Below are 24,145 nucleotides of genomic sequence, written 5' to 3'. Positions count from 1 at the left end.
CGACAATCTCTTCCCTCCCGCTCCCCGATAAGTTTTCGGGTGAAAGCGCCACCTGTAGGGGATTCGTCAGTCAGTGCTCCATTCACCTGGAGTTGCTGGCTGCACGGTTTCCTACAGAGCGGGCTAAGGTGGGCTTCATTGTCTCCTTATTGTCTGGCCGGGCATTGCAGTGGGCCACGCCATTGTGGGAACGTGATGATCCTGTGGTTCAGGGGCCTGCTCAGTTCCTCGCGGCTCTGAAGCAGGTCTTCTTAGGACCACAGGTCACGCACGATACGGCTCTCGACCTGTTGTCCTTAACACAAGGGTCACTCTCGGTTAGCCATTATGCTGTCCGGTTTCGGACATTGGCTTCCGAACTGGAGTGGCCGGACAAAGTATTAGTCCCAGTGTTCTGGAGAAGCCTAGCTGATCACATCAAGGATGCTCTAGCTACCCGAGATATTCCCACATCTCTGGAGGAATTGATCGCCGTCTCCACCCGTATTGATCTCCGGTTCACGGAGCGCGGGTTGGAGAGGACTCAATCCCGACGTAAAATTAACCTGGCTCCCACCTTTACCGAACCGCTGAGCCATTCCGCACAGGAGTCTCCCTCCACCGAGCCCATGGAGGTATCTCGCACCGGCACTAAGTCACGTCAGGTGCGGGGCTCCGTGCGCTGTTACCACTGCCAACACTTTGGCCACACGGCTGGCACATGTCCTCAGCGGCCGAAGGGACGACCCCGTTCCATGGTTGTAGGTGGTGGCCAGTCCCAGATGGAGTCCTTTTCACCTAAGCCGGTATTCCGGGGTACCCTAGATAATGGTTCCTCCACCTGGGAGGCAGAGGTCACTCTGGATTCCGGGGCCGAGGGGAACTTTATGTCCTCGAGTTTTGCCCAGAGTCACACTATCCCTCTGGTATTACTCCCACAACCTCTGACCATCAGGGTGGTGGATGGGGCACCATTGCCGTCTCGAGTGACCCATCAGACGGTCCCACTCGGTCTCGCCATGTCCCCCTCACATCCGGAGACCCTGTCCTTGCTTATTATGCCTCATGGCATCGATCAGGTGCTCCTTGGGGTTCCCTGGCTTCGATGTCACTCCCCTCACATTGATTGGGCTTCGGGGAGAATATTGGGCTGGAGCAAGGACTGCGAGGGTAGGTGTCTCAGGGACAGTCTTCAGGTAGCGTCTACGGAGCTGCCTACAAACCTCTCCACGCTCCCTGAACCTTACCATCAATATGCGGACGTCTTCTCTAAGAAGTCCGCGGAGACACTCCCGCCGCACCGTCTCTATGACTGCCCGATTGACCTCCTGCCAGGCACAGAAACTCCTCGAGGTTGTGTTTACCCATTATCTCTCCCGGAGACGGAGGCAATGTCCCAATACATCCGGGAGAACCTGGCACGGGGCTTTATCAGGAAGTCGGTGTCACCGGCCGGGGCAGGCTTCTTCTTCGTTCAGAAGAAGAGCAGAGAGTTACGCCCTTGCATCGACTACTGGGGTCTCAATGCCATCACGGTAAAGAATAAGTACCCTCTCCCGTTGATCTCCGAGTTGTTCGACAGGTTGCGTGGGGCGCGACTCTTTACTAAGCTAGATCTACGAGGGGCATACAACCTGATCCGTATTCGTGAGGGAGACGAGTGGAAGACAGCTTTTAATACTCGGGATGGCCATTATGAATATCTGGTCATGCCCTTCGGCCTTTGTAATGCGCCCGCTGTCTTCCAGGATTTCGTCAACGACGTCTTCCGTGACATGCTTTCTACCTCGGTGGTGGTCTATCTGGATGACATCCTCATCTTTTCGCCAGATTTGCCCACCCACCGGAAAGATGTCTGCAGGGTAGAGTTGAGCGACTTTTGGTTTTTCAGGGTCGCGTTTCGTTTTGTGAAACCCGACTTTTCCAAAAGTCGGGTCGAGCAAGATCGTCCGATTATAGGGAAAAGTCGGGGTCGTCCCGAAACACGAAACCCAATGTAAGTCAATGGGGAATAAAAGTCGGCAGTGAGAGGAGGACAGGAAACACACCTACAGTGCCCATTTGAATGCCAAAAGCATCAATTCTTCTTACTTAAGCTTGTCAACCTTAATTAACTTCATAATACAAGTTACGCACTGAAAAATGGGGGTTATTTGGCTAAATTTGTGGGGGGGGAGGGCTGGCTGCAGGTTTTCATGTGCCCTGGGCGAAAGAGCGCCCCTTTAACACATACCACAACTCATCATGCTCCGATACGGCAGAGAAATAGCGGTATAGTACAATGAAAAATACCTCACTTTTTACATCTCATGACGAGGCCCATCTATTTCTCCATACAGAATCATTGGTCCCATATAATGTTTGAAACAGTATATGATGAGCTCCACATAATGCTACAGTATATGTTGGTCCCCATGGATGAAGCTCCACTGTCTTATGGGCCCAAATAATGCTCCAAACAAAATGGGCCCCATTTCTAATGCTCTAGTGTATAATGGGCCCTGTAAATGCTGCTCCAGTGTCTGATGTCCACCTTTGGAATGTTCCAGTGTATGGTGGGCCCCATCTATCATTCTCCAGAGTATAGAGCTCCCCAAAAATTGCTGTCCCAACATAGAAAACAATCAAATAAGTCTCCTCGCTAGGGAATCCCTGTACTTGTCTGGACAGGTGCTGTAGCTTGCTTAACAGCTCGCCAGCCGTTCTCACGCCCAGTATGGATTGCACGTCATTGCACAAAGGTTAGAAGGGGTACCGTATCCCCGGATAACATGTATGGATAGCGTACACATTCAAAATATATGTCTATACAGCATGAGGCAGGCTCAGACGGTGTTAGGCCCAGTATGGATTGCACGTGATTGCACAAAGGTTAGAAAGGGTACCGTATCCCCGGATAACATGTATGGATAGCGTACACATTCAAAATATATGTCTATACAGCAAGAGGCAGGCTCAGATGGTGTTAGGCCCAGTATGGATTGCACGTCATTGCACAAAGGTTAGAAGGGGTACCGTATCCCCGGATAACATGTATGGATAGCGTACACATTCAAAATATATGTCTATACAGCATGAGGCAGGCTCAGACGGTGTTAGGCCCAGTATGGATTGCACGTCATTGCACAAAGGTTAGAAGGGGTACCGTATCCCCGGATAACATGTATGGATAGCGTACACATTCAAAATATATGTCTATACAGCAAGAGGCAGGCTCAGATGGTGTTAGGCCCAGTATGGATTGCACGTGATTGCACAAAGGTTAGAAAGGGTACCGTATCCCTGGATAACATGTATGGATAGCGTACACATTCAAAATATATGTCTCAGGAGGCAGGCTCAGACGGTGTTAGGCCCAGTATGGATTGCACATGATTGCACAAAGGTTAGAAAGGGTACCGTATCCCCGGATAACATGTATGGATAGCGTACACATTCAAAATATATGTCTATACAGCATGAGGCAGGCTCAGACGGTGTTAGGCCCAGTATGGATTGCACGTCATTGCACAAAGGTTAGAAGGGGTACCGTATCCCCGGATAACATGTATGGATAGCGTACACATTCAAAATATATGTCTATACAGCATGAGGCAGGCTCAGACAGTGTTAGGCCCAGTATGGATTGCACGTCATTGCACAAAGGTTAGAAAGGGTACCGTATCCCTGGATAACATGTATGGATAGCGTACACATTCAAAATATATGTCTCAGGAGGCAGGCTCAGACGGTGTCAGGCACAGTATGGATTTGACGGCCCAGATTACACAGCGGAGGAGCAGGGAGAGGTAAAGATTGCAAATGCTGGGGCCCTGGCCAAGCAAGGGGGGCCCACTCGTGGGCGTCGGTACTGGCACTGGGCCCCTCATAGTACAGCGGTGTGTCTGACGGCGGGTGTGCACCACCACCGTCAGAGACACTTGATTGCACTATGAGGGACCCTGTGCCAGTGCCCGCGCCCAAGAGTCGGCCTACCCACCTGTCCAGGGCAACGGCACTCGCACGGTGTCGTGCGCTAGGTGGTGACCCCGGCCATGGGGGGGGAGGCAGCACAGTTAGGGAGTTTTAGAAAGTGGCATATGTTTATGTTGGAAATTCAACTGATGCAAAAGGCGAAATAGGTGAAGTACCAGGAAGAGGTGGACCAAAGCAAGCCATTTTTCTGTCACCCTATGTGTCATCAGGGGAAGGTGGGACAAAATCCTTGGAAACCCATGCGTGGTTCATTTTAATGGAGGTTAGATCATCCACATTTTGGGTTGACAGACGGGTCCTTTTTTCTGTTAGGATTGATCCAGCTGCACTGAAGACTCTTTCCGATAGCACACTTGCAGCTGGGCAAGCGAGCTCCTGTAAGGCATATTGTGCCAATTCAGGCCAGGTGTCCAGTTTAGCGGCCCAATAATCAAAGGGGAATGACCTGTGTGGGAGAACATCGATATGGGAGGAAAAGTAGTTTGTAACCATAGTTGACAACTGCTGTCTCCTGTCACTTTCCATCGATGCAGTATTACCAGTTGTGTGAGCGGTATTTGAAAAATCAGTCCACAACATTGTCATGAAACCCCTGTCTCCAACGCCACTTCTGCTGTGTGCACCACGAACACCTCTGCCAAGCTGCCCCCGGCCAGTACGGCTCGTGTGAGAACCATCACCGCTGCTGTGTGCTGGGAATGCCTCAAGCAACCGATTTACCAGAGTTGCTTGTTTATTAGCCAATATTAGGTCAAGGTTCTCCTGTGGCATGATGTTTTGTAATTTGCCTTTATAGCGTGGATCCAGGATGCTGGCCAACCAGTAGTCGTCATCGTTCATCATTTTGGCAATGCGGGGGTCCCTTTTTAGGATCCGCAAGGCATAATCTGACATGTGGGCCAATGTTCCCGGTGTCAATGATGCACTGCGAGTGCTGGGTGGAGGAACACTTTCTGGCAAATCCACATCCCTCCAGTCACGCACAAACCCTGTACCAGACCTTGCCACGCCAACATTTTCACTTGCCCCACGAGATGCATCCTCCTCTCCTAAGTAATCATCCCCATCATCCTCCTCCTCCTCTTCTTCCTCCACCTCGTCCAGGAGAGGTCCCTGAGCAGACAATGGCTGAATGTCATCAAGAATTCCCTCCTCCTCTTCCTCCTCATCAACATTGGCTGCAGACGCCTGCTCCTTAAGGTGCGTCAAAGTTTGCATGAGCAGACGCATAAGTGGGATGCTCATGCTTAGGATGGCGTCGTCTGCGCTTACCAGCCGTGTGCATTCCTCAAAACACTGAAGGACTTTACAAAGGTCTTTCAGCTTCGACCACTGCACGCCTGTCAACTCCATGTCTGCTCTCAAAGTGCCTGGCCGTGTATCCTCCCACAAATGCATTATGGCCTGCCTCTGCCCGCACAGCCGCTCCACCATGTGCAGGGTGGAGTTCCACCTTGTTGCAATGTCGATAATGAGGCGGTGGTTGGGAAGGTGGAGCAATCGCTGCAGCTTCTGCATACGAACGGAGTGTACAGGCGACCGGCGGATGTGCGCGCACAGTCTTCGCACCTTCTGGAGCAGGGCTGTTAACTCCGGATAATTTTTGAGGAAGCACTGCACCACCAGGTTCAAGGTGTGAGCCAAGCAAGGTATGTGGCTGAGTTTTGAAAGGGCTATGGCTGCCACAAAATTACGGCCGTTATCACTAACTACCTTGCCTGCCTCAAGATGTACACTGCCCAGCCATGACTCAGTTTGTCGCTTCAAGTACTCGGCCAGCACCTCGGCGGTGTGTCTGTCGCCCAAACACATCATCTGCAACACAGCCTGCTGACGCTTTACACTAGCTGCTCGATAAGGGGACACCTCGTGTGCAACAGTGGCAGCTACAGATGGAGTGCTTGTACGACTGCGCTCTGTGGACGAGCTGTCGCTTCTGGAGGAGGAGGAGGAGGAGGGTCGAACGCCTACAGCCAACTGTTTCCTATACCGTGGGCTAGGCAGCACTGTCCCACCACCGCTGTCCCCTGTGGACCCTGCATCCACCACATTAACCCAGTGCGCAGTGATGGACACGTAACGGCCCTGGCCATGCCGACTTTACCATGCATCAGTTGTGAGGTGCACCTTTCCGCTCACTGACTGCTTGAGTGCATGGACAATGCGGTCTTTCACATGATGGTGGAGGGCTGGGATGGCTTTGCGAGAGAAGAAGTGGCGACTGGGTAGGTCATAGCGCGGTACTGCATAGGCCATGAGTTCGCGGAAAGCTGTGCTTTCCACCAACCGAAAGGGCATCATCTCAAACGAGATTAGTTTGGCAATGTGGGCGTTCAAACCCAGTGTACGCGGATGAGAGACTGAGTACTTTCTTGACCTACTCATAGTGTCTGGGAGGGTGAGCTGGACTTGAGAGCTGCATATGGTGGAAGTAGCGGTGGACAGGGCGGACTGAGAGAGGGTTGATGATGGTGATGGAGTTGTTGTTCTTTCTGATGGCCTAGATTCAGTCTTTCGTTGATATAACAGTGGGATTCCCTGACTGCTGTGGCCTTGCAACGACACCTCAACATTTGCTGCTGTGCTAACTGGTGGGCTTACAGTGGGGGAAACAATGTAGCGTTGCTGACTACCTTTGTTGTGATCAGTTGCACATGTGGCACTTGAGGTTTGGTGTTGTGTCCACGCTTGCAAGTGCATGCTGGTTAAATGTCTAAGCATGCAACTGGTATTCAAATTTTTCAGATTTTTCCCTCGGCTAAAGGTCTTTGCGCACTTCTTACAGATAACCTTGGCCTGATCATGAGGATTTTGTTCAAAAAAGTGCCACACTGCACTCTTCCTACTTTGGCAGACATTTTGCGGCCTAGCACGCTGTGATCTTTTGACCCTCTGGACAAGCTGTCCAGCAACTCTTTTGATGTTTGGAACCTGTCTTTGGAGTGCTCCGGGCCTGCCAGATAACAGCTGTTGCGATGTCGATGTCTGCTGTTGATGCTCCTCATCTGAGCTATTGGAAGCAGCACCCTCTTCCCCCAATGGATGCCAATCTGGGTCAACAACTGGGTCATCCATCACCTCCTCTTCTATGTCATGTGCACCTTTCTCTGTGTCACCGTGTATGGTGGTATAGTGTGCGGGAAGGGGCACCTGAGTCTCATCAGGGTCAAAATCTGGCTCTGTACACTGCGAGGACAATGTAGTGCTCTGAGTGAATGTACCAGCAGAATCATCCATCAGCGGCTGTGCATCAGTGCACTCCATGTCAGATTCATCTTGGCCTGGGTAATTCACCATTTGACTTGATAATCCAGGCATGGTATGTGAAAACAGCTCCATGGAGTAATCAGTAGTATGGCCTGCGTCATCCTTCAATCTTGGTTGGGGTGAAGGACACAAGGAAAGGTGTGGTTCATGAACATGAGCCTCCAATGACGACTCAGTGCTTTTACTTTTTACAACTGAAGAAGAGGAGGCGATAGAGCTGGAGGCTGAGTCAGCAATGTAAGACAAAACTTTTTCCTGATGCTCTGCCTTTAAAAGCGGTTTGCCAACTCCTAGAAAACTAAGCGTTCGAGTCCTTATGTAGCCAGACGATGACGCAGGGTCAGCACCTCCTGCATTCGGTCCTATTTTGCTCTTGCCACTACCATCAGCAGATCCACCACCAACACCCTCATTACCAGCTGCCAACCCCCGCCCAATTCCACGGCCTCTTCCACCAACCTTCCTCATTTTTGGTAGAAATGTAGACAAAATCCAACAAACTATATAGTAATGTAAAACAAGGTACAAGGTGTCTATAGGACAGGGGAGTTTTAGAATTTCTGCACACACTTGTGGACAGTGGACACTTGTGGATTGTGTGCGGCCCACTGATATCTGAGCGCTATGTGACACGCTCGATGGCACAGCTGCCTGTGACCAAAGTGACGAGAGGATAATGGAGATTTTGAATCTCTGCGTACACTTTTGGACACTGGACACTTGTGGATTGTGTGCGGCCCACTGATATCTGAGCGCTATGTGACACGCTCGATGGCACAGCTGCCTGTGACCAAAGTGACGAGAGGATAATGGAGATTTTGAATCTCTGCGTACACTTTTGGACACTGGACACTTGTGGATTGTGTGAGGCCCACTGATATCTGAGCGCTATGTGACACGCTCGATGGCACAGCTGCCTGTGACCAAAGTGACGAGAGGATAAGGGAGATTGGATTGCTTTTAAAAAAGCAGTTTGCGGAGCAGTGGGTAAACAGCAATGCAGCCATCAGGAAGCCTTAAAAGGCAGCCCAACAACCAACACCACTGATAAACCACAATATAGCCTCCCCTTGCACTGCACACACAGTGACTGGTGTGTTGTGCAGGCCAAATTGCTAGCAGCAGAAGCAGTTTTTTGGTCTTCTTCCCTGCCTAACGCTCTCCCTACAGAATCAGCAGTAACCTCTCCCTATACTAAGATCGGCAGAAGTAAAATGGCGGTCGGCGTGCACGCCCTTTTATATCCCCTGTGACGCCCACCAAAGCAAGCCAATCACTTGCATGCCCTTCTGAAAGATGGTGGTACCCGTGCCTATGTCATCACGTTGCCCACAGTGTCCGTGGATCCTGATTGGCTGACGCGCACTAGGGGATAAATACCCTGCTCCTGCCGCTCCTCACATCACATTTGTGTACATCTATTCAGAGCTATGGCCAGAACCAAGCAGACCGCCCGTAAATCCACCGGAGGGAAAGCTCCCCGCAAGCAGCTGGCCACTAAGGCAGCCAGGAAGAGCGCTCCTGCTACTGGCGGAGTGAAGAAGCCGCATCGTTACCGCCCAGGAACAGTCGCTCTCCGTGAGATCCGTCGCTACCAGAAGTCCACCGAGCTGCTGATCCGTAAGCTTCCCTTCCAGCGCCTGGTGAGGGAGATCGCCCAGGACTTCAAGACCGATCTGCGCTTCCAGAGCTCGGCGGTGATGGCCCTGCAGGAGGCCAGCGAGGCTTATCTGGTGGGGCTGTTCGAGGACACCAACCTCTGCGCCATCCACGCCAAGAGGGTCACCATCATGCCCAAAGACATCCAGTTGGCCCGCAGGATCCGGGGGGAGAGAGCTTAGATCTTCCCGAGCACCGACCACAACACAAAGGCTCTTCTCAGAGCCACCAAATCCTCCCACAGATGAGCTCCTTCCTGCCATTTCTCCTTCCTTCCTCCTGGTTCGGTAATATCTGGGCTGCTTAGTCCACAGTTGTCTGAGGGCCGTTATTCTGGCCGGTTCCGTTATCGGTAGATCCAGCGGTTCTGTTCCTGCTTCCATGCAGCCTCATACAGAAGGGGGAATTGAGCAGCGCACGGTCACTAAGGAGTTAACCGGAGGAGTCCATACCTGGCTCTGGGATTGGTCGCGCCTGCGAACTTCTCTCATTGGCTGATCACAGACCCGTTGATGGTTTTGAATTTCCCGCTCAATCCCTTTCCTGTCCTTCGGATTATTCCCCTCTGCTTAGTAGCGGAGATCGCTGTGACGTGAGCCGTCCGGTCTGGGGCAGCTGCACCCGCAGAGCTCAGAGTCCTGCTCCCCGGAGCTGCTGATCGCTCCCCTGATCGGCCGCCGCCGTTACCTTCCCTTCATCTCACAGCAGCACTCCGAGCTCTGTACTGTGCACAGAGGGGTCTGTGTCCGGATATAGCGCCCATACACCCTGTTACAAGGCTCAACCCCAGAATAGATCAGAAAGTGCAAACAGTGGTGCGAGCTCCAGGGGCTGAAGACAGGGGCAGCACCGAGAGAGGAGGCCGCAGCCGGGACCGCAGTGTGTCCGGAGGAAGAGAGCCGCCCGGGCTGCGACATCGAGTCCCGAGATCACAGGGACCCACTGAGCCCGGGGCAGCTCCATAGAGAGCAGCGACCTCCTCCTGGTCTCTGTTGGAGGCGCCGGCACTAGGGGCAGAGCTGTGGTTCCATAGTTGGGGTCATTGATTCCTTTCCACACATCTCGGATGACGTTACTGTAGAGTTGGGACCTGGTGACAGAGCAGTGGGTATAATCCTCTATATATCTCTCTAGTGGGTGACTCAGTGGATATAATTCCTGCTATTAGCAGTTGGCACAGTGGGTATATTCCTGTATATGATATTTTGCTCCGGGATTTAGATCCGGTGATTGGCGCAAAGTGTGATGTGGGCAGATGTTCTCCTGATCACAGGCAGAGCGACCCTGTATTCCTGCACCGTCCCTCCCTGCCCATGTGGTGGCGCAGAAACACAGACAGCCCCTCTCATCGCATGTAGGTATCCTGTTGATACCCCAATCCTGAGCCGCTGCTCAGGAGCGTTCACACCGGCGTCCATTCATCAGTGCAGCCGCATTCCACTCCTCGCAGCCATCCTACAACCCACAGGATCTCAGCAGCAGGAGACGTGGCACAACCACATTTATTACCAGCACTCGGATTTCTGCTCTGTAGTAACTGCAGCATCATAGGAGGTGACTGTGCGGCCGATCGATTCCCCCATACACCCGGATCATCTGTGCCCCACCTCACACTGAGACTACTCACTGGATCAGCTCCAGAAGAGAGAACGTCTCCCCCAATGCGCAACGTCACAAGCCGGTCCCGGCGATCACACCAGCAGCGACCGCTAGACCCCAGCGGGAATTGCAGCCTCTCACGTGAGATGTGGGCGGCTCTGAGAAGAGCCTTTGGGTTGTCAGGACAGAGACGAGAATACAATTAACCTCCGAAGCCGTAGAGAGTGCGGCCCTGGCGCTTGAGCGCGTACACCACGTCCATGGCGGTGACGGTCTTCCTCTTGGCGTGCTCGGTGTAGGTGACGGCGTCACGGATCACGTTCTCCAGGAAGACTTTCAAGACGCCGCGAGTCTCCTCATAGATGAGGCCGGAGATGCGCTTCACTCCTCCCCTGCGAGCCAGACGGCGGATGGCAGGCTTGGTGATGCCCTGGATGTTATCACGGAGCACCTTCCTGTGCCGCTTGGCGCCGCCCTTCCCGAGACCTTTCCCTCCTTTACCGCGACCAGACATCGTTCAGGAAATCTTCAGACGACTGTGAGGGGTCAGCGTTGAGTCCTCCTTTATATGGAGGCTAGGCGGACCGGAGTGAGAACTGCACAGTGATGACGCGTACCGGAGATGTTTGTTGTCCTGAATTGGCATTTTCAGCCCCTCCCCTTTCTCGCTGATTGGCTGAGCACAGGACAGTTGGTGATGTGAATTTCTCGCTTCTCTGTATTATGCTAACAAGAAAATTCCGCAAACCTCGTCCTGTCAGCGCCGCTGGAGGAACGAGAAATTACTGACAATGTGAGATTCCGGCCTGGAAATAAATCAATCTCTGGGAGATCATCATCAGTCAGACGCCTCCACCTGACCGGAGAGCTATTAGTGCCTGGCATAGTGGGTATAATCCTCTATTAGTGCCTGGCACAGTGGGTATAATCCCCCATTAGCGCTTGGCACAGTGGGTATAATCCTCTATTAGTGCTTGGCACAGTGGGTATAATCCTCTATTAGTGCTTGGCATAGTGGGTATAATCCTCTATTAGTGTTTGGCACAGGGGGTATAATCCTCTTAATGCCTGGCACAGGGGGTATAATCCTTTATTAGTGCTTGGAGGCACAGTGGGTATAATCCTCTATTAGTGCTTGGAGGACCAGTGGGTATAACCCTCTATTAGTGCTTGGCACAGTGGGTATAAACCTCTATTAGTGCTTGGCACAGTGGGTATAAACCTCTATTAGTGCTTGGCACAGTGGGTATAATCCCCTATTAGTGCTTGGCACAGTGGGTATAATCATCTATTAGTGCTTGGCACAGTGGGTATAATCCCCTATTAGTGCCTGGCACATTGGGTATAATCCTCTATTAGTGCTTGGCACAGTGGACATAATCCTCTATTAGTGCTTGGAGGCACAGTGGGTATAATCCTCTATTAGTGCTTGGCACAGTGGGTATAATCATCTATTATTGCTTGGCACAGTGGGTATAATCCTCTATTAGTGCTTGGCACAGTGGGTATAAGCCTCTATTATTGCCTTGCACAGTGGGTATAATCCTCTATTAGTGCTTGGCACAGTGGGTATAATCCTCTATTAGTGCCTGGCACAGTGGGTATAATCCTCTATTAGTGCTTGGCACAGGGGGTATAATCCTCTATTAGTGCTTGGAGGCACAGTGGGTATAATCCTCTATTAGTGCCTGGCACAGCGGGTATAATCCTCTATTAGTGATTGGCACAGTGGGTATAATCCTCTATTAGTGCTTGGCACAGTGGGTATAATCCTCTATTAGTGCTTGGCACAGTGGGTATAATCCTCTATTAGTGCTTGGCACAGTGGGTATAATCCTCTATTAGTGCTTGGCACAGGGGGTATAATCCTCTATTAGTGCTTGGAGGCACAGTGGGTATAATCCTCTATTAGTGCCTGGCACAGCGGGTATAATCCTCTATTAGTGCTTGGCACAGTGGGTATAATCCTCTATTAGTGCAGGTTCATAGTCGGTGTTACTGGATGTATTCTCAGTGACTCCAGGCGGCGTACATATTGGGAGATCCCAGCGCTGATTGTCTCCAGTGGCCGCAGCACCAGGGAGTGTGGAATTCCCGTTTATCCTCAGCTGACTCCATACTGGGCGGTATACAGCACTACAGAGGCCACATATGCTGTATACTGCCATCTAGTGCTGAATACTCATATAATGCTGCAAGGATTCCAGAAAAATCTGTATAATCTATAGATAAGGTTGAATACCCTCACTATAATGCCGATTACCTCCATATAGTCATGTATATCTCCATAAAGTGCCGTAAGCGCCCTCTATACTGCTATACAGCCCCGAATAGTCAAGAATCCAACATAGTGCTGACTAGAGTTGAGCGAAACGGGTTGAAAAAATTCAAAAGTCCCGGACTTTTGGCAAAGTCGGGTTTCATGAAACGAAACCCGACCCTAGGATGAGGTCGGCCACGAGGTCGGCGACTTACGCGCCAAAGTCGCGTTTCAAAAGTTTGTTTTGCGCTCTATTTCAGCCAATCAGGATCCACGGACACTGTGGGCAACGTGATGACATAGGCACGGGTCACCACCATCTTTCAGAAGGGCATGCAAGTGATTGGCTTGCTTTGGTGGGCGTCACAGGGGGTATAAAAGGGCGTGCACGCCGACCGCCATCTTACTTCTGCCGATCTTTGTATAGGGAGAGGTTGCTGCTGATTCTGTAGGGAGAGCGTTAGGCAGGGAAGAAGACAAAAAAACTGCTTCTGCTGCTAGCGATTTTGCCTGTGCAACACACCAGTCACTGTGTGTGCAGTGCAAGGGGAGGCTATATTGTGGTGGATGAGCGGTGTTGGTTGTTAGGCTGCCTTCTAAGGCTTCCTGACAGCTGCATTGCTGTTTACCCACTGTTCCGCAAACTGCTTTTTTAAAAGCAATCCCAATTTTTTTTTTTGTCCTGCTGAGGTGCTGAGCGTGCATTTTTTCACACCATACAGCAGTGTACGCTCCTCACACAGTACCGTGTAACGGCTGTTATCACAGCCACAGTGAAGCTATCTGTGTGTCACTCTGTGAGAATAAGTGGAGGACATGTTCCGTTCTTACAGACCTGCACCTACTAGTTTTGTCTAGCTTTCAAACAGTTAAATATATTTGCTGTTTGATCACATTCAAAACACATTCAAAATATATGTCTATACATCAGGAGGCAGGCTCAGACGGTGTTAGGCCCAGTATGGATTGCACGTGATTGCACAAAGGTGAGAAAGGGTACCGCATCCCCAGATAACATGTATGGATAGCGTACACATTCAAAATATATGTCTATACATCAGGAGGCAGGCTCAGACGGTGTTAGGCCCAGTATGGATTGCACGTGATTGCACAAAGGTGAGAAAGGGTTCCGTATCCCCAGATAACATGTATGGATAGCGTACACATTCAAAATATATGTCTATACATCAGGAGGCAGGCTCAGACGGTGTTAGGCCCAGTATGGATTGCACGTGATTGCACAAAGGTGAGAAAGGGTACCGTATCCCCGGATAACATGTATTGATAGCGTACACATTCAAAATATATGTCAATACATCAGGAGGCAGGCTCAGACAGTGTCAGGCCCAGTATGGATTGCACGTGATTGTACAAAGGTTAGAAAGGGTACCGTATCCCCAGATAACATGTATGGATAGCGTACACATTCAAAATATATGTCTATACATCAGGAGGCAGGCTCAGACGGTGTCAGGCCCAGTATGGATTGCACGTGATTGCACAAAGGTGAGAAAGGGTTCCGTATCCCCGGATAACATGTATTGATAGCGTACACATTCAAAATATATGTCAATACATCAGGAGGCAGGCTCAGACGGTGTCAGGCCCAGTATGGATTGCACGTGATTGCACAAAGGTTAGAAAGGGTACCGTATCCCCAGATAACATGTATGGATAGCGTACACTTTCAAAATATATGTCTATACATCAGGAGGCAGGCTCAGACGGTGTCAGGCCCAGTATGGATTGCACGTGATTGCACAAAGGTGAGAAAGGGTACCGTATCCCCGGATAACATGTATAGATAGCGTACACATTCAAAATATATGTCTATACATCAGGAGGCAGGCTCAGAAGGTGTTAGGCCCAGTATGGATTTGACGGCCCAGACTACACAGTGGAGGAGCAGGGAGAGGTAAAGATTGCAAATGCTGGGGCCCTGCCCAAGCAAGGGGGGCCCACTCGTGGACGTCGGTACTGGCACTGGGCCCCTCATAGTACGGCGGTGTGTCTGACGGCAGGTGTGCACCACCACCGTCAGAGACACTTGATTGCACTATGAGGGACCCTGTGCCAGTGCCCGCGCCCAAGAGTCGGCCTACCCACCTGTCCAGGGCAACGGCACTCGCACGGTGTCGTGCGCTAGGTGGTGACCCCGGCCATGGGGGGAGGAGGCAGCACAGTTAGGGAGTTTTAGAAAGTGGCATATGTTGATGTTGGACATTCAGCTGATGCAAAAGGTGAAATAGGTCAAGTCCCAGGAAGAGCTGGACCAAAGCAAGCCATTTTTCTGTCACCCTATGTGTCATCAGGGGAAGGTGGGACAAAATCCTTGGAAACCCATGCGTGGTTCATTTTAATGAAGGTTAGATCATCCACATTTTGGGTTGACAGACGGGTCCTTTTTTCTGTCAGGATTGATGCAGCTGCACTGAAGACTCTTTCCGATAGCACACTTGCAGCTGGGCAAGCGAGCTCCTGTAAGGCATATTGTGCCAATTCAGGCCAGGTGTCCAGTTTAGCGGCCCAATAGTCAAAGGGGAATGACCTGTGTGGGAGAACATCGATATGGGAGGAAAAGTAGTTTGTAACCATAGTTGACAACTGCTGTCTCCTGTCACTTTCCATCGATGCAGTATTACCAGTTGTGTGAGCGGTACTTGAAAAATCAGTCCACAACATTGTCATGAAACCCCTGTCTCCAACGTCACTTCTGCTGTGTGCACCACGAACACCTCTGCCAAGCTGACCCTGGCCCGTACGGCTCGTGTGAGAACCATCACCGCTGCTGTGTGCTGGGAAAGCCTCAAGCAACCGATCTACCAGAGTTGCATATATAGAATGGGAGGAATAGGGCTAAGTGACAGCACATGTGAAAAAGACTTGGGTATACTAATAGATCACAGACTGAATATGAGTCAACAGTGTGATGCAGCAGCAAAAAAGGCAAATGCAATTCTAGGATGCATTAACAGAAGCATACAGTCTAGATCACGTGAAGTCATTATTTCCCTCTACTCCTCTTTGGTCAGACCTCATCTGGAATATTGTGTCCAGTTTTGGGCGCCACATTTTAAAAAAGACATCAACAAACTGGAGCAAGTTCAGAAAAGAGCGACCAGAATGGTGACCGGTCTGCAAACCCTGTCTTATGAGGAAAGGTTGCAGGATTTGGGAATGTTTAGTTTGCAAAAGAGAAGACTGAGAGGAGACTTAATAGCTGTCTACAAATATCTAAAGGGCTGTCACATTGTAGAAGGATCAACTTTATTCTCATTTGCACAAGGAAAGACTAGAAGCAATGGGATGAAACTGAATGGGAGGAGACACAGATTAGATATTAGAAAAAACTTTTTGACAGTTAGAGTGATCAATGAGTGGAACAAGCTGCCACGAGAAGTGGTGAGTTCTCCTTCAATGGAAGTCTTCAAACAGAGGCTGGACAAACATCTGACTGGGATGATTTAGCGAATCCTGCTTTGAGCAGGGGGATGGACCAGATGGCCCAGGAGGTCCCTTCCAACTCTACGATTCTATGATTCTATGATTAGCCAATATTAGGTCAAGGTTCTCCTGTGGCATGATGTTTTGTAATTTGCCTTTATAGCGTGGATCCAGGATGCTGGCCAACCAGTAGTCGTCATCGTTCATCATTTTGGCAATGCGGGGGTCCCTTTTTAGGATCTGCAAGGCATAATCTGACATGTGGGCCAGTGTTCCCGCTGTCAATGATGCACTGCGAGTGCTGGTTGGAGGAGCACTTTCTGGCAAATCCACATCCCTCCAGTCACGCACAAGCCCTGTACCAGACCTTGCCACGCCAACATTTTCACTTGCCCCACGAGATGCATCCTCCTCCCCTAAGTAATCATCCCCATCATCCTCTTCCTCCTCCTCCTCTTCTTCCTCCACCTCGTCCAGGAGAGGTCCCTGAGCAGACAATGGCTGAATGTCATCAAGGATTCCCTCCTCCTCTTCCTCCTCATCAACATTGGCTGCAGACGCCTGCTCCTTAAGGTGCATCAAAGTTTGCATGAGCAGACGCATAAGTGGGATGCTCATGCTTAGGATGGCGTTGTCTGCGCTTACCAGCCGTGTGCATTCCTCAAAACACTGAAGGACTTTACAGAGGTCTTTCAGCTTCGACCACTGCACACCGGTCAACTCCATGTCTGCTCTCAAAGTGCCTGGCCGTGTATCCTCCCACAAATGCATTATGGCCTGCCTCTGCTCGCACAGCCGCTCCACTATGTGCAGGGTGGAGTTCCACCTTGTTGCAATGTCGATAATGAGGCGGTGGTTGGGAAGGTGGAGCAATCGCTGCAGCTTCTGCATACGAACGGAGTGTACAGGCGACCGGCGGATGTGCGCGCACAGTCTTCGCACCTTCTGGAGCAGGGCTGTTAACTCCGGATAATTTTTGAGGAAGCACTGCACCACCAGGTTCAAGGTGTGAGCCAAGCAAGGTATGTGGCTGAGTTTTGAAAGGGCTATGGCTGCCACAAAATTACGGCCGTTATCACTAACTACCTTGCCTGCCTCAAGATGTACACTGCCCAGCCATGACTCAGTTTGTCGCTGAAAGTACTCGGCCAACACCTCGGCGGTGTGTCTGTCGCCCAAACACATCATCTGCAACACAGCCTGCTGACACTTTCCACTAGCTGCTCGATAGGGGGACACCTCGTGTGCAACAGTGGCAGCTGCAGATGGAGTGCTCGTACGACTGCGCTCTGTGGACGAGCTTTCGCTTCTGGAGGAGGAGGAGGAGGGTCGAACGCCTACAGCCAACTGTTTCCTATACCGTGGGCTAGGCAGCACTGTCCCACCACCGCTGTCCCCTGTGGACCCTGCATCCACCACATTAACCCAGTGCGCAGTGATGGACACGTAACGGCCCTGGCCATGCCGACTTTACCATGCATCAGTTGTGAGGTGCACCTTTCCGCTCACTGACTGCTTGAGTGCATGGACAATGCGGTCTTTCACATGATGGTGGAGGGCTGGGATGGCTTTGCGAGAGAAGAAGTGGCGACTGGGTAGGTCATAGCGTGGTACTGCATAGGCCATGAGTTCGCGGAAAGCTGCGCTTTCCACCAACCGAAAGGGCATCATCTCAAACGAGATTAGTTTGGCAATGTGGGCGTTCAAACCCAGTGTACGTGGATGAGAGACTGAGTACTTTCTTGACCTACTCATAGTGTCTGGGAGGGTGAGCTGGACTTGAGAGCTGCATATGGTGGAAGTAGCGGTGGACAGGGCGGACTGAGAGAGGGTTGATGATGGTGATGGAGTTGGTGTTCTTTCTGATGTCCTAGATTCAGTCTTTCGTTGATATAACAGTGGGATTCCCTGACTGCTGTGGCCTTGCATCAACACCTCAACATTTGCTGCTGTGCTAACCGGTGGGCTTACAGTGGGGGAAACAATGTAGCGTTGCTGACTACCTTCGTTGTGATCAGTTGCACATGAGGTACTTGAGGTTTGGTGTTGTGTCCACGCTTGCAAGTGCATGCTGGTTAAATGTCTAAGCATGCAACTGGTATTCAAATTTTTCAGATTTTTCCCTCGGCTAAAGGTCTTTGCGCACTTCTTACAGGTAACCTTGGCCTGATCATGAGGATTTTGTTCAAAAAAGTGCCACACTGCACTCTTTCTACTATGGAAGACATTTTGCGTCCTTGCACGCTGTGCTATTTTGACCGTCTGGCCAAGCAGTCAAGCAACTTTTCGGTTTTTTGGAACCTGTCTTTGGAGTGCTCCGGGCCTGCCAGATAACAGCTGTTGCGATGTTGATGTCTGCGGCGGATGCTCCTCCTCCTCTTCTGAGCTATTGGCAGCGGCACCCTCTTCCCCCAATGGATGCCAATCTGGGTCAACACCTGGGTCATCCATCACCTCCTCTTCAATGTCATGTGCACCTTCCTCTGTGTCACCGTGTATGGTGGTATAGTGTGCGGGAAGGGGCACCTGAGTCTCATCAGGGTCAGAATCTGGCTCTGTACACTGCGAGGACAATGTAGTGCTCTGAGTGAATGTACCAGCAGAATCATCCATCAGCGGCTGTGCATCAGTGCACTCCATGTCAGATTCATCTTGGCCTGGGTAATTCACCATTTCACTTGATAATCCAAGCATGGTATGTGAAAACAGCTCCATGGAGTAATCAGTAGTATTGTTAAGGGCTGGCGGAACACACCAAATAATAAGATGGTGTTTAGGTGCGTTCGCAGCCCGAGGTCCACCGTGCAGAGGTGTTAACTGCTGCTCGGCAATGGCGGACGCGATATGGCGGTGCAATAACGGCACATACGGGGTTAACCTCACCCAAGGTGTACCGAGGCGATCTCTTATAACTTAGGCCTGTTTCACACTTCCGTTTTTTCAAATCCGTCAAAATCCGTTGTTTTCCGTAAAAAAACGGATCCGCCATTTTTTGCAGGATCCGTTTTTTTTTGTCCCATAGACTTCCATTACGGTTACCGCGGATCCGTCAAAAAAACGGATCCGTTTTTAAAAAACGGATCCGTTTGCATCAGTTTCCGTCAAAAAAACGGAAACGGATCCGTTTGGCGGACACAAAAACGGAAGTGTGAAACAGGCCTTAGAGCCGCACTACCGCAAATAATAGATGTCGTAGCCTGTTTTCGCTCACAGAGCTCGGCAGCAGCAAGCAAACCCACGGAGCTGGTCTGGACAGAGCGCTGGGACTGACGAGTTTGCTGAGCAAGCTCCTCTGCGGCTGGGAAGGAATGGGAGACCGTCAGAGGCAAGGCTTGGGATTCCCGCTGTGCAGCGCCGGAAATCCGACGCCTAACATTACCCCCCCTCCTAGGGCCCCCTCCTCTCTGAGCCTCGCTCCGCTCAAACTCTGCAATGAGAAGAGGAGCGTGGATATTCTCCACCAGGTCCGGGCCTCTGGACCATGACCCTTCCAATCCACCAAGTAAAACTTTTTGCCCCGCATCACCTTGCATCCCACGATGGCATTGACCTCAAACTCGTCAGACGACAGATCTGATGTTCTGGCAGCTGGCTCAGAAAACCGGGACATGTGAACTGGCTTGAGGAGAGACACATGAAACGTGTCCGAGATAGCCATGTGTGGTGGAAGGGCTAGACGGTAGACCACAGGATTAATCTGCTCGAGGACCTTGAAAGGACCGATGTAGCGTGGTGCGAACTTAGCGGATTCCACCCGCAGCCTGATGTTACGGGCAGAGAGCCACACTAAGTCGCCAGGGGCAAAGGTCAGAAGCAGGGCGCCGGCAGGTATCAGCGGAGGACCTCATTCTCTCCTTGGAGGCCCGGATAGCATCCTGCGTGTGGTCCCAAATGTTACGTGCTTCCACCGCCCAGTCTGCCACCCTAGAGTCGGTGGATGACACGGGCATGGGCACGGGGACGCGCGGATGCTGACCATAATTTAAGAGAAATGGGGTCTGACCGGTGGAATCGGCTACCGCGTTGTTCAAGGCGAACTCCGCCCACGGCAGTAAGGACGCCCAATCATCCTGCCTAGCTGAGACAAAATGTCGCAGATATGTCACCAGGGTCTGGTTGGCTCTCTCCACCAACCCATTCGTCTCGGGATGATAGGCCGAAGAGAGATTTAGCTCAATGCTGAGCAGAGAACAGAGCTCTCTCCAGAACCGAGAAGCAAACTGGGGACCCCGGTCGCTGACAATCTTATCCGGCATGCCGTGTAGGCGGAAAACATATTTAATGAACAATGCCGCTAGGCCTCGTGCCGACGGTAACCGAGAGAGTGGTACTAGGTGCACCATCTTGGAGAAATGATCGGTGATCACCCAGATGACGGTGCTGCCACTGGACTTGGGCAGACCCACCACAAAGTCCATACCAACCATCTCCCAGGGCCTGTCCGCAACCGGCAGAGGATAGAGTAACCCAGCGGGCCGCTGCCGAGAGGGCCGATTCTGGGCGCAAGAGACGCACGCCTGAATATAGCCCTTGACGTCACGGGCCATATGCGGCCACCAGTACGTCCTCGCCAGTAGTTCAGTTTGATCCTGAAATGACCTCCCACTGTGGACGAATGAGCCCACGAGAGGACCTCCGGTCGCAGATGGACAGCGACAAAAGTCTTGCCCGGAGGTACAGACTCAAGAGCAACCAGAGCCACGGTCCTCAGGCTCTCCGATGGGACTATCAGTGAGGCTCCTCCTCCTCCTCTGATGACACCACAGAGCGAGAAGGAGCATCGGCTCGGACGTTCTTCTCCCTGGAGAGAAAATGTAGTGTGAAATGGAACCGGGAGAAGAACAAGGACCATCTGGCCTGACGAGAATTCAGCCGCTGAGCCGTCTGCAAATAGACCAAATGTTTGTGATCGGTGAACACCTGGAAAGGATGGCGAGCCCCCTCCAGGAGATGTCTCCATTCTGAGAAGGCCAGTTTCATTGCTAGCAACTCTCTGTCCCCGATGGAATAATTCCTCTCCGCCGGTGTGAAGGTCTTGGAGAAGAAGAAGCATGGGTGCTTCCGACCTTGCGAGTCCTTCTGGAAATGGACCGCCCCAGCACCGACGGAGGAGGCATCCACTTCTAGAATGAATGGCTTATCTACATCAGGGCGATGTAGAATGGGAGCGCTAGCAAAATGGGACTTAATGGAGGCGAAAGCCTTGGAGACAGTCTCCGACCACAGTTTGGGGTTCGCACCCTTCTTGGTGAGGGCTACCACGGGTGCAACCAAAGTTGAGAAATGGGGAATGAATTGGCGATAGTAATTTATGAACCCCATAAAGCGCTGCACCGCTTTGAGAGAATGGGGTTCCTGCCAATCCATCACCGCCTGTAGCTTGGCAGGATCCATGGCCAAACCCTGGGCTGAGATGATGTAACCCAGGAAAGGCAAGGACTCAAACCCACATTTCTCCAATTTGGCATAGAGGGAGTTGGCCCGCAGGAGATCGAAAACTTTGCGAACATCTCTCCGGTGGGAGTCAATATCTGGAGAAAAAATAAGAATATCATCCAGATAGACTACTACCAAGGTGGCAAGCATATCCCGGAAGATATCGTTCACTAAATCTTGGAAGACGGCTGGGGCGTTACATAGCCCGAAGGGCATCACCAGATATTCATAGTGCCCATCTCTGGTGTTAAATGCCGTCTTCCATTCGTCCCCATCACGGATGCGAATCAGGTTATAGGCTCCCCGCAGATCAAGCTTAGTAAACACTCTCGCTCCCCGTAGCCTATCAAATAGTTCCGATATCAGGGGCAGAGGATACTTGTTCTTAACGGTTATGGCGTTAAGTCCCCTGTAATCGATGCACGGACGTAATTCCCCATTCTTCTTTTGGACAAAGAAGAATCCCGCTCTCGCCGGGGACACCGACTTCCTAATGAATCCCCTTGCCAGATTCTTCCTGATATACTGCGACATGGCCTCTGTCTCTGGGAGAGATAGGGGGTATACTCGACCCCGGGAGGCTCAGCGCCGGGCAAGAGGTCAATAGGACAGTCGTAAGGGCGGTGCGGCGGAAGGATCTCCGCCGCCTTCTTGGAGAAAACGTCTGCATTCTGCCGATATGGCTTGGGAAGCGAGGAAAGATCTGCAGGAACCTCAGAAGTAGCGACCAGAATGCAGTCCCTCAGACACCTACCCTCGCAGGATTTACTCCAAGCGAGGATTTTCCCCGAGGACCAGTCTATGTGGGGAGAGTGGGCCCGTAACCAGGGAACCCCTAGGAGGACCTGGTCGATACCTTCTGGCATCACAAGGAGAGACAGCATCTCCTGATGAGACGGAGACGTAATAGGAGGGGGAGGATGGAAAGTGGCTGGAGGGGGTGCAGATGTAATAGGAGGGGGAGGATGGAAAGTGGCTGGAGGGGGTGCAGATGTAATAGGAGGGGGAGGATGGAAAGTGGCTGGAGGGGGTGCAGGTGGAGGAACTACAGTGGTGGGAGGTGGAGGTTGGGAGGTAACCTGCTGTAGAGCACCGTGGCATGAATGCATTACATGCATCTGCTGGGTAGGAGATAGTGTTGCCATGCGCTCCACAACAGACCTGAAAAAGTTGTGGTTTGGCGAAGATCTTGCTTCTGAATGCATGGTTTGCAGAAGTGTCTTCACCTCCAGAATGCTGGAGTTGATCTGCTGAAAGCCTGCGGAGATTTGCTCTGACAAGACTTTTAGACAGTTCTGGAAAGATGCATTCAGATGCAAGAACTCTGGCGCATAACTCTTTTCCTGACCCCTCTGCCGCTGCCGCCCAGTACCCGCAGGTGTACTAGAGGTGGCAGGGGCAGAAGGGTGGGGTAAAGGGAAAGCGATCTCCTCACCAGCAGCTTCATGTAATGTAGGCAGCCACGATGCTCCTGTGCTGGTGGATGGGACAGATGGGTCGAATGTGTGGGAAGGCTGGGAAGGTGCAGATGTACCGGGGCGGTCGAAGTGTCCCTCGGTGCCGGTCTCCTCAGGGATCGCCTCAGAAGGGTCCAATCGTGCAGGCTCCCGAGTGCTGCTCACCGTGCTGTGGAATAAAGAGAAAAAAAAACAATTAAAATACTGACATGGTATGGCCCTGGCTGAAAAAAAAAAGTTACATCTAACATTTTTTTTCACATGTGGTGTGTAATATTTACCTTCTAGTGACCATTGTTTCCCGGAGGAACGACAGGGCTTGTGCGTACTTGTACTTGCTCCTGCGTCCTCCAGATCCACTCGGGGCCCGCATCTCTTTATTGAACTCCTTCTTGAAACGATCCCTCACAGACCGCCACCGATTCACAATTCTGTTCCCTGAAACGAGAAAGGAGTGGTTAGTATACAACATCAGTGTTTCCCAAACTCCAGTCCTCATGGTCCCCAGGGGTCATGTTTTCAGGATTTCCAAAGTAAATAGAAATCCTGAACACATGATCCGTGGGGACCACGAGGACTGGAGTTCGGGAAACACTGGTTTACATCAAGCAACCGGTACTGTATATACTTACGCTCTTTAATCTGGGCCCGAACATCGAGGTCCTCCCAGCGGCCCACAAGGAGCGAACAGATTTCCTCCCAGAGTCGTCGGGTAACGATAAGGTCAGCGTGGCGGCGGTCAGCCATATTCCAGAGCGGCTCCCTTTCTCTGACGAGATCGATGAGGCGGTCCACATCAATCCCTCCATCCTCACCGTCAGAGTCGGGAGCACGCTGTGAAGGCTGTTAAAGAAAAAGACAAAAATAACATAATTAGCCTCCACAAAAGAAATGAAATAAAAAGTGCAAAAAAACAAAGCAAAAATATTTATACTTACACGCTGGTGACCGCCGCGTTGCTGTCGCCGACGACCCTGGGAGGCACTGCGAGGACCTCTTGGCCGAGCACCAGATTGGGAAGACTAGAGAAAAAAACAAAAAATGTTATGTCTTTGGATGTAGGCATTTG

At 51.4% G+C, this 24,145-nt stretch overlaps 2 protein-coding genes across 2 annotated transcripts; one reads left to right on the top strand and one right to left on the bottom strand.

The window, feature by feature from the left end:
• Positions 1-8,621: 8,621 nt before the first annotated feature.
• On the top strand, positions 8,622-9,099 carry LOC141047936 (histone H3). Its single transcript, XM_073543266.1, has one exon. It carries the CDS (start codon positions 8,652-8,654, stop codon positions 9,060-9,062), a length of 411 nt encoding a protein of 136 aa, XP_073399367.1. The 5' UTR covers positions 8,622-8,651; the 3' UTR covers positions 9,063-9,099.
• A 1,531-nt stretch (positions 9,100-10,630) lies between these two features.
• On the bottom strand, positions 10,631-11,003 carry LOC141047963 (histone H4). Its single transcript, XM_073543338.1, has one exon. It carries the CDS (start codon positions 10,991-10,993, stop codon positions 10,682-10,684), a length of 312 nt encoding a protein of 103 aa, XP_073399439.1. The 5' UTR covers positions 10,994-11,003; the 3' UTR covers positions 10,631-10,681.
• Positions 11,004-24,145: the final 13,142 nt, after the last annotated feature.

This window comes from Dendrobates tinctorius, unplaced genomic scaffold, assembly GCF_039654945.1.
Source record: "Dendrobates tinctorius isolate UK_male_01 unplaced genomic scaffold, ASM3965494v1 ptg000130l, whole genome shotgun sequence".
In the NCBI taxonomy this organism is placed as follows: domain Eukaryota; kingdom Metazoa; phylum Chordata; class Amphibia; order Anura; family Dendrobatidae; genus Dendrobates; species Dendrobates tinctorius.
The sequence above is the reverse complement of the archived record's forward strand: the minus strand, read 5'-3'. Positions and strand labels throughout refer to the sequence as shown.

Coding starts and splice junctions, on each gene's coding strand:
- LOC141047963 (XM_073543338.1), bottom strand. CDS start 10,993: ATGTCTGGTCGCGGTAAAGGAGGGAAAGGTCTCGGGAAGGGCGGCGCC.
- LOC141047936 (XM_073543266.1), top strand. CDS start 8,652: ATGGCCAGAACCAAGCAGACCGCCCGTAAATCCACCGGAGGGAAAGCT.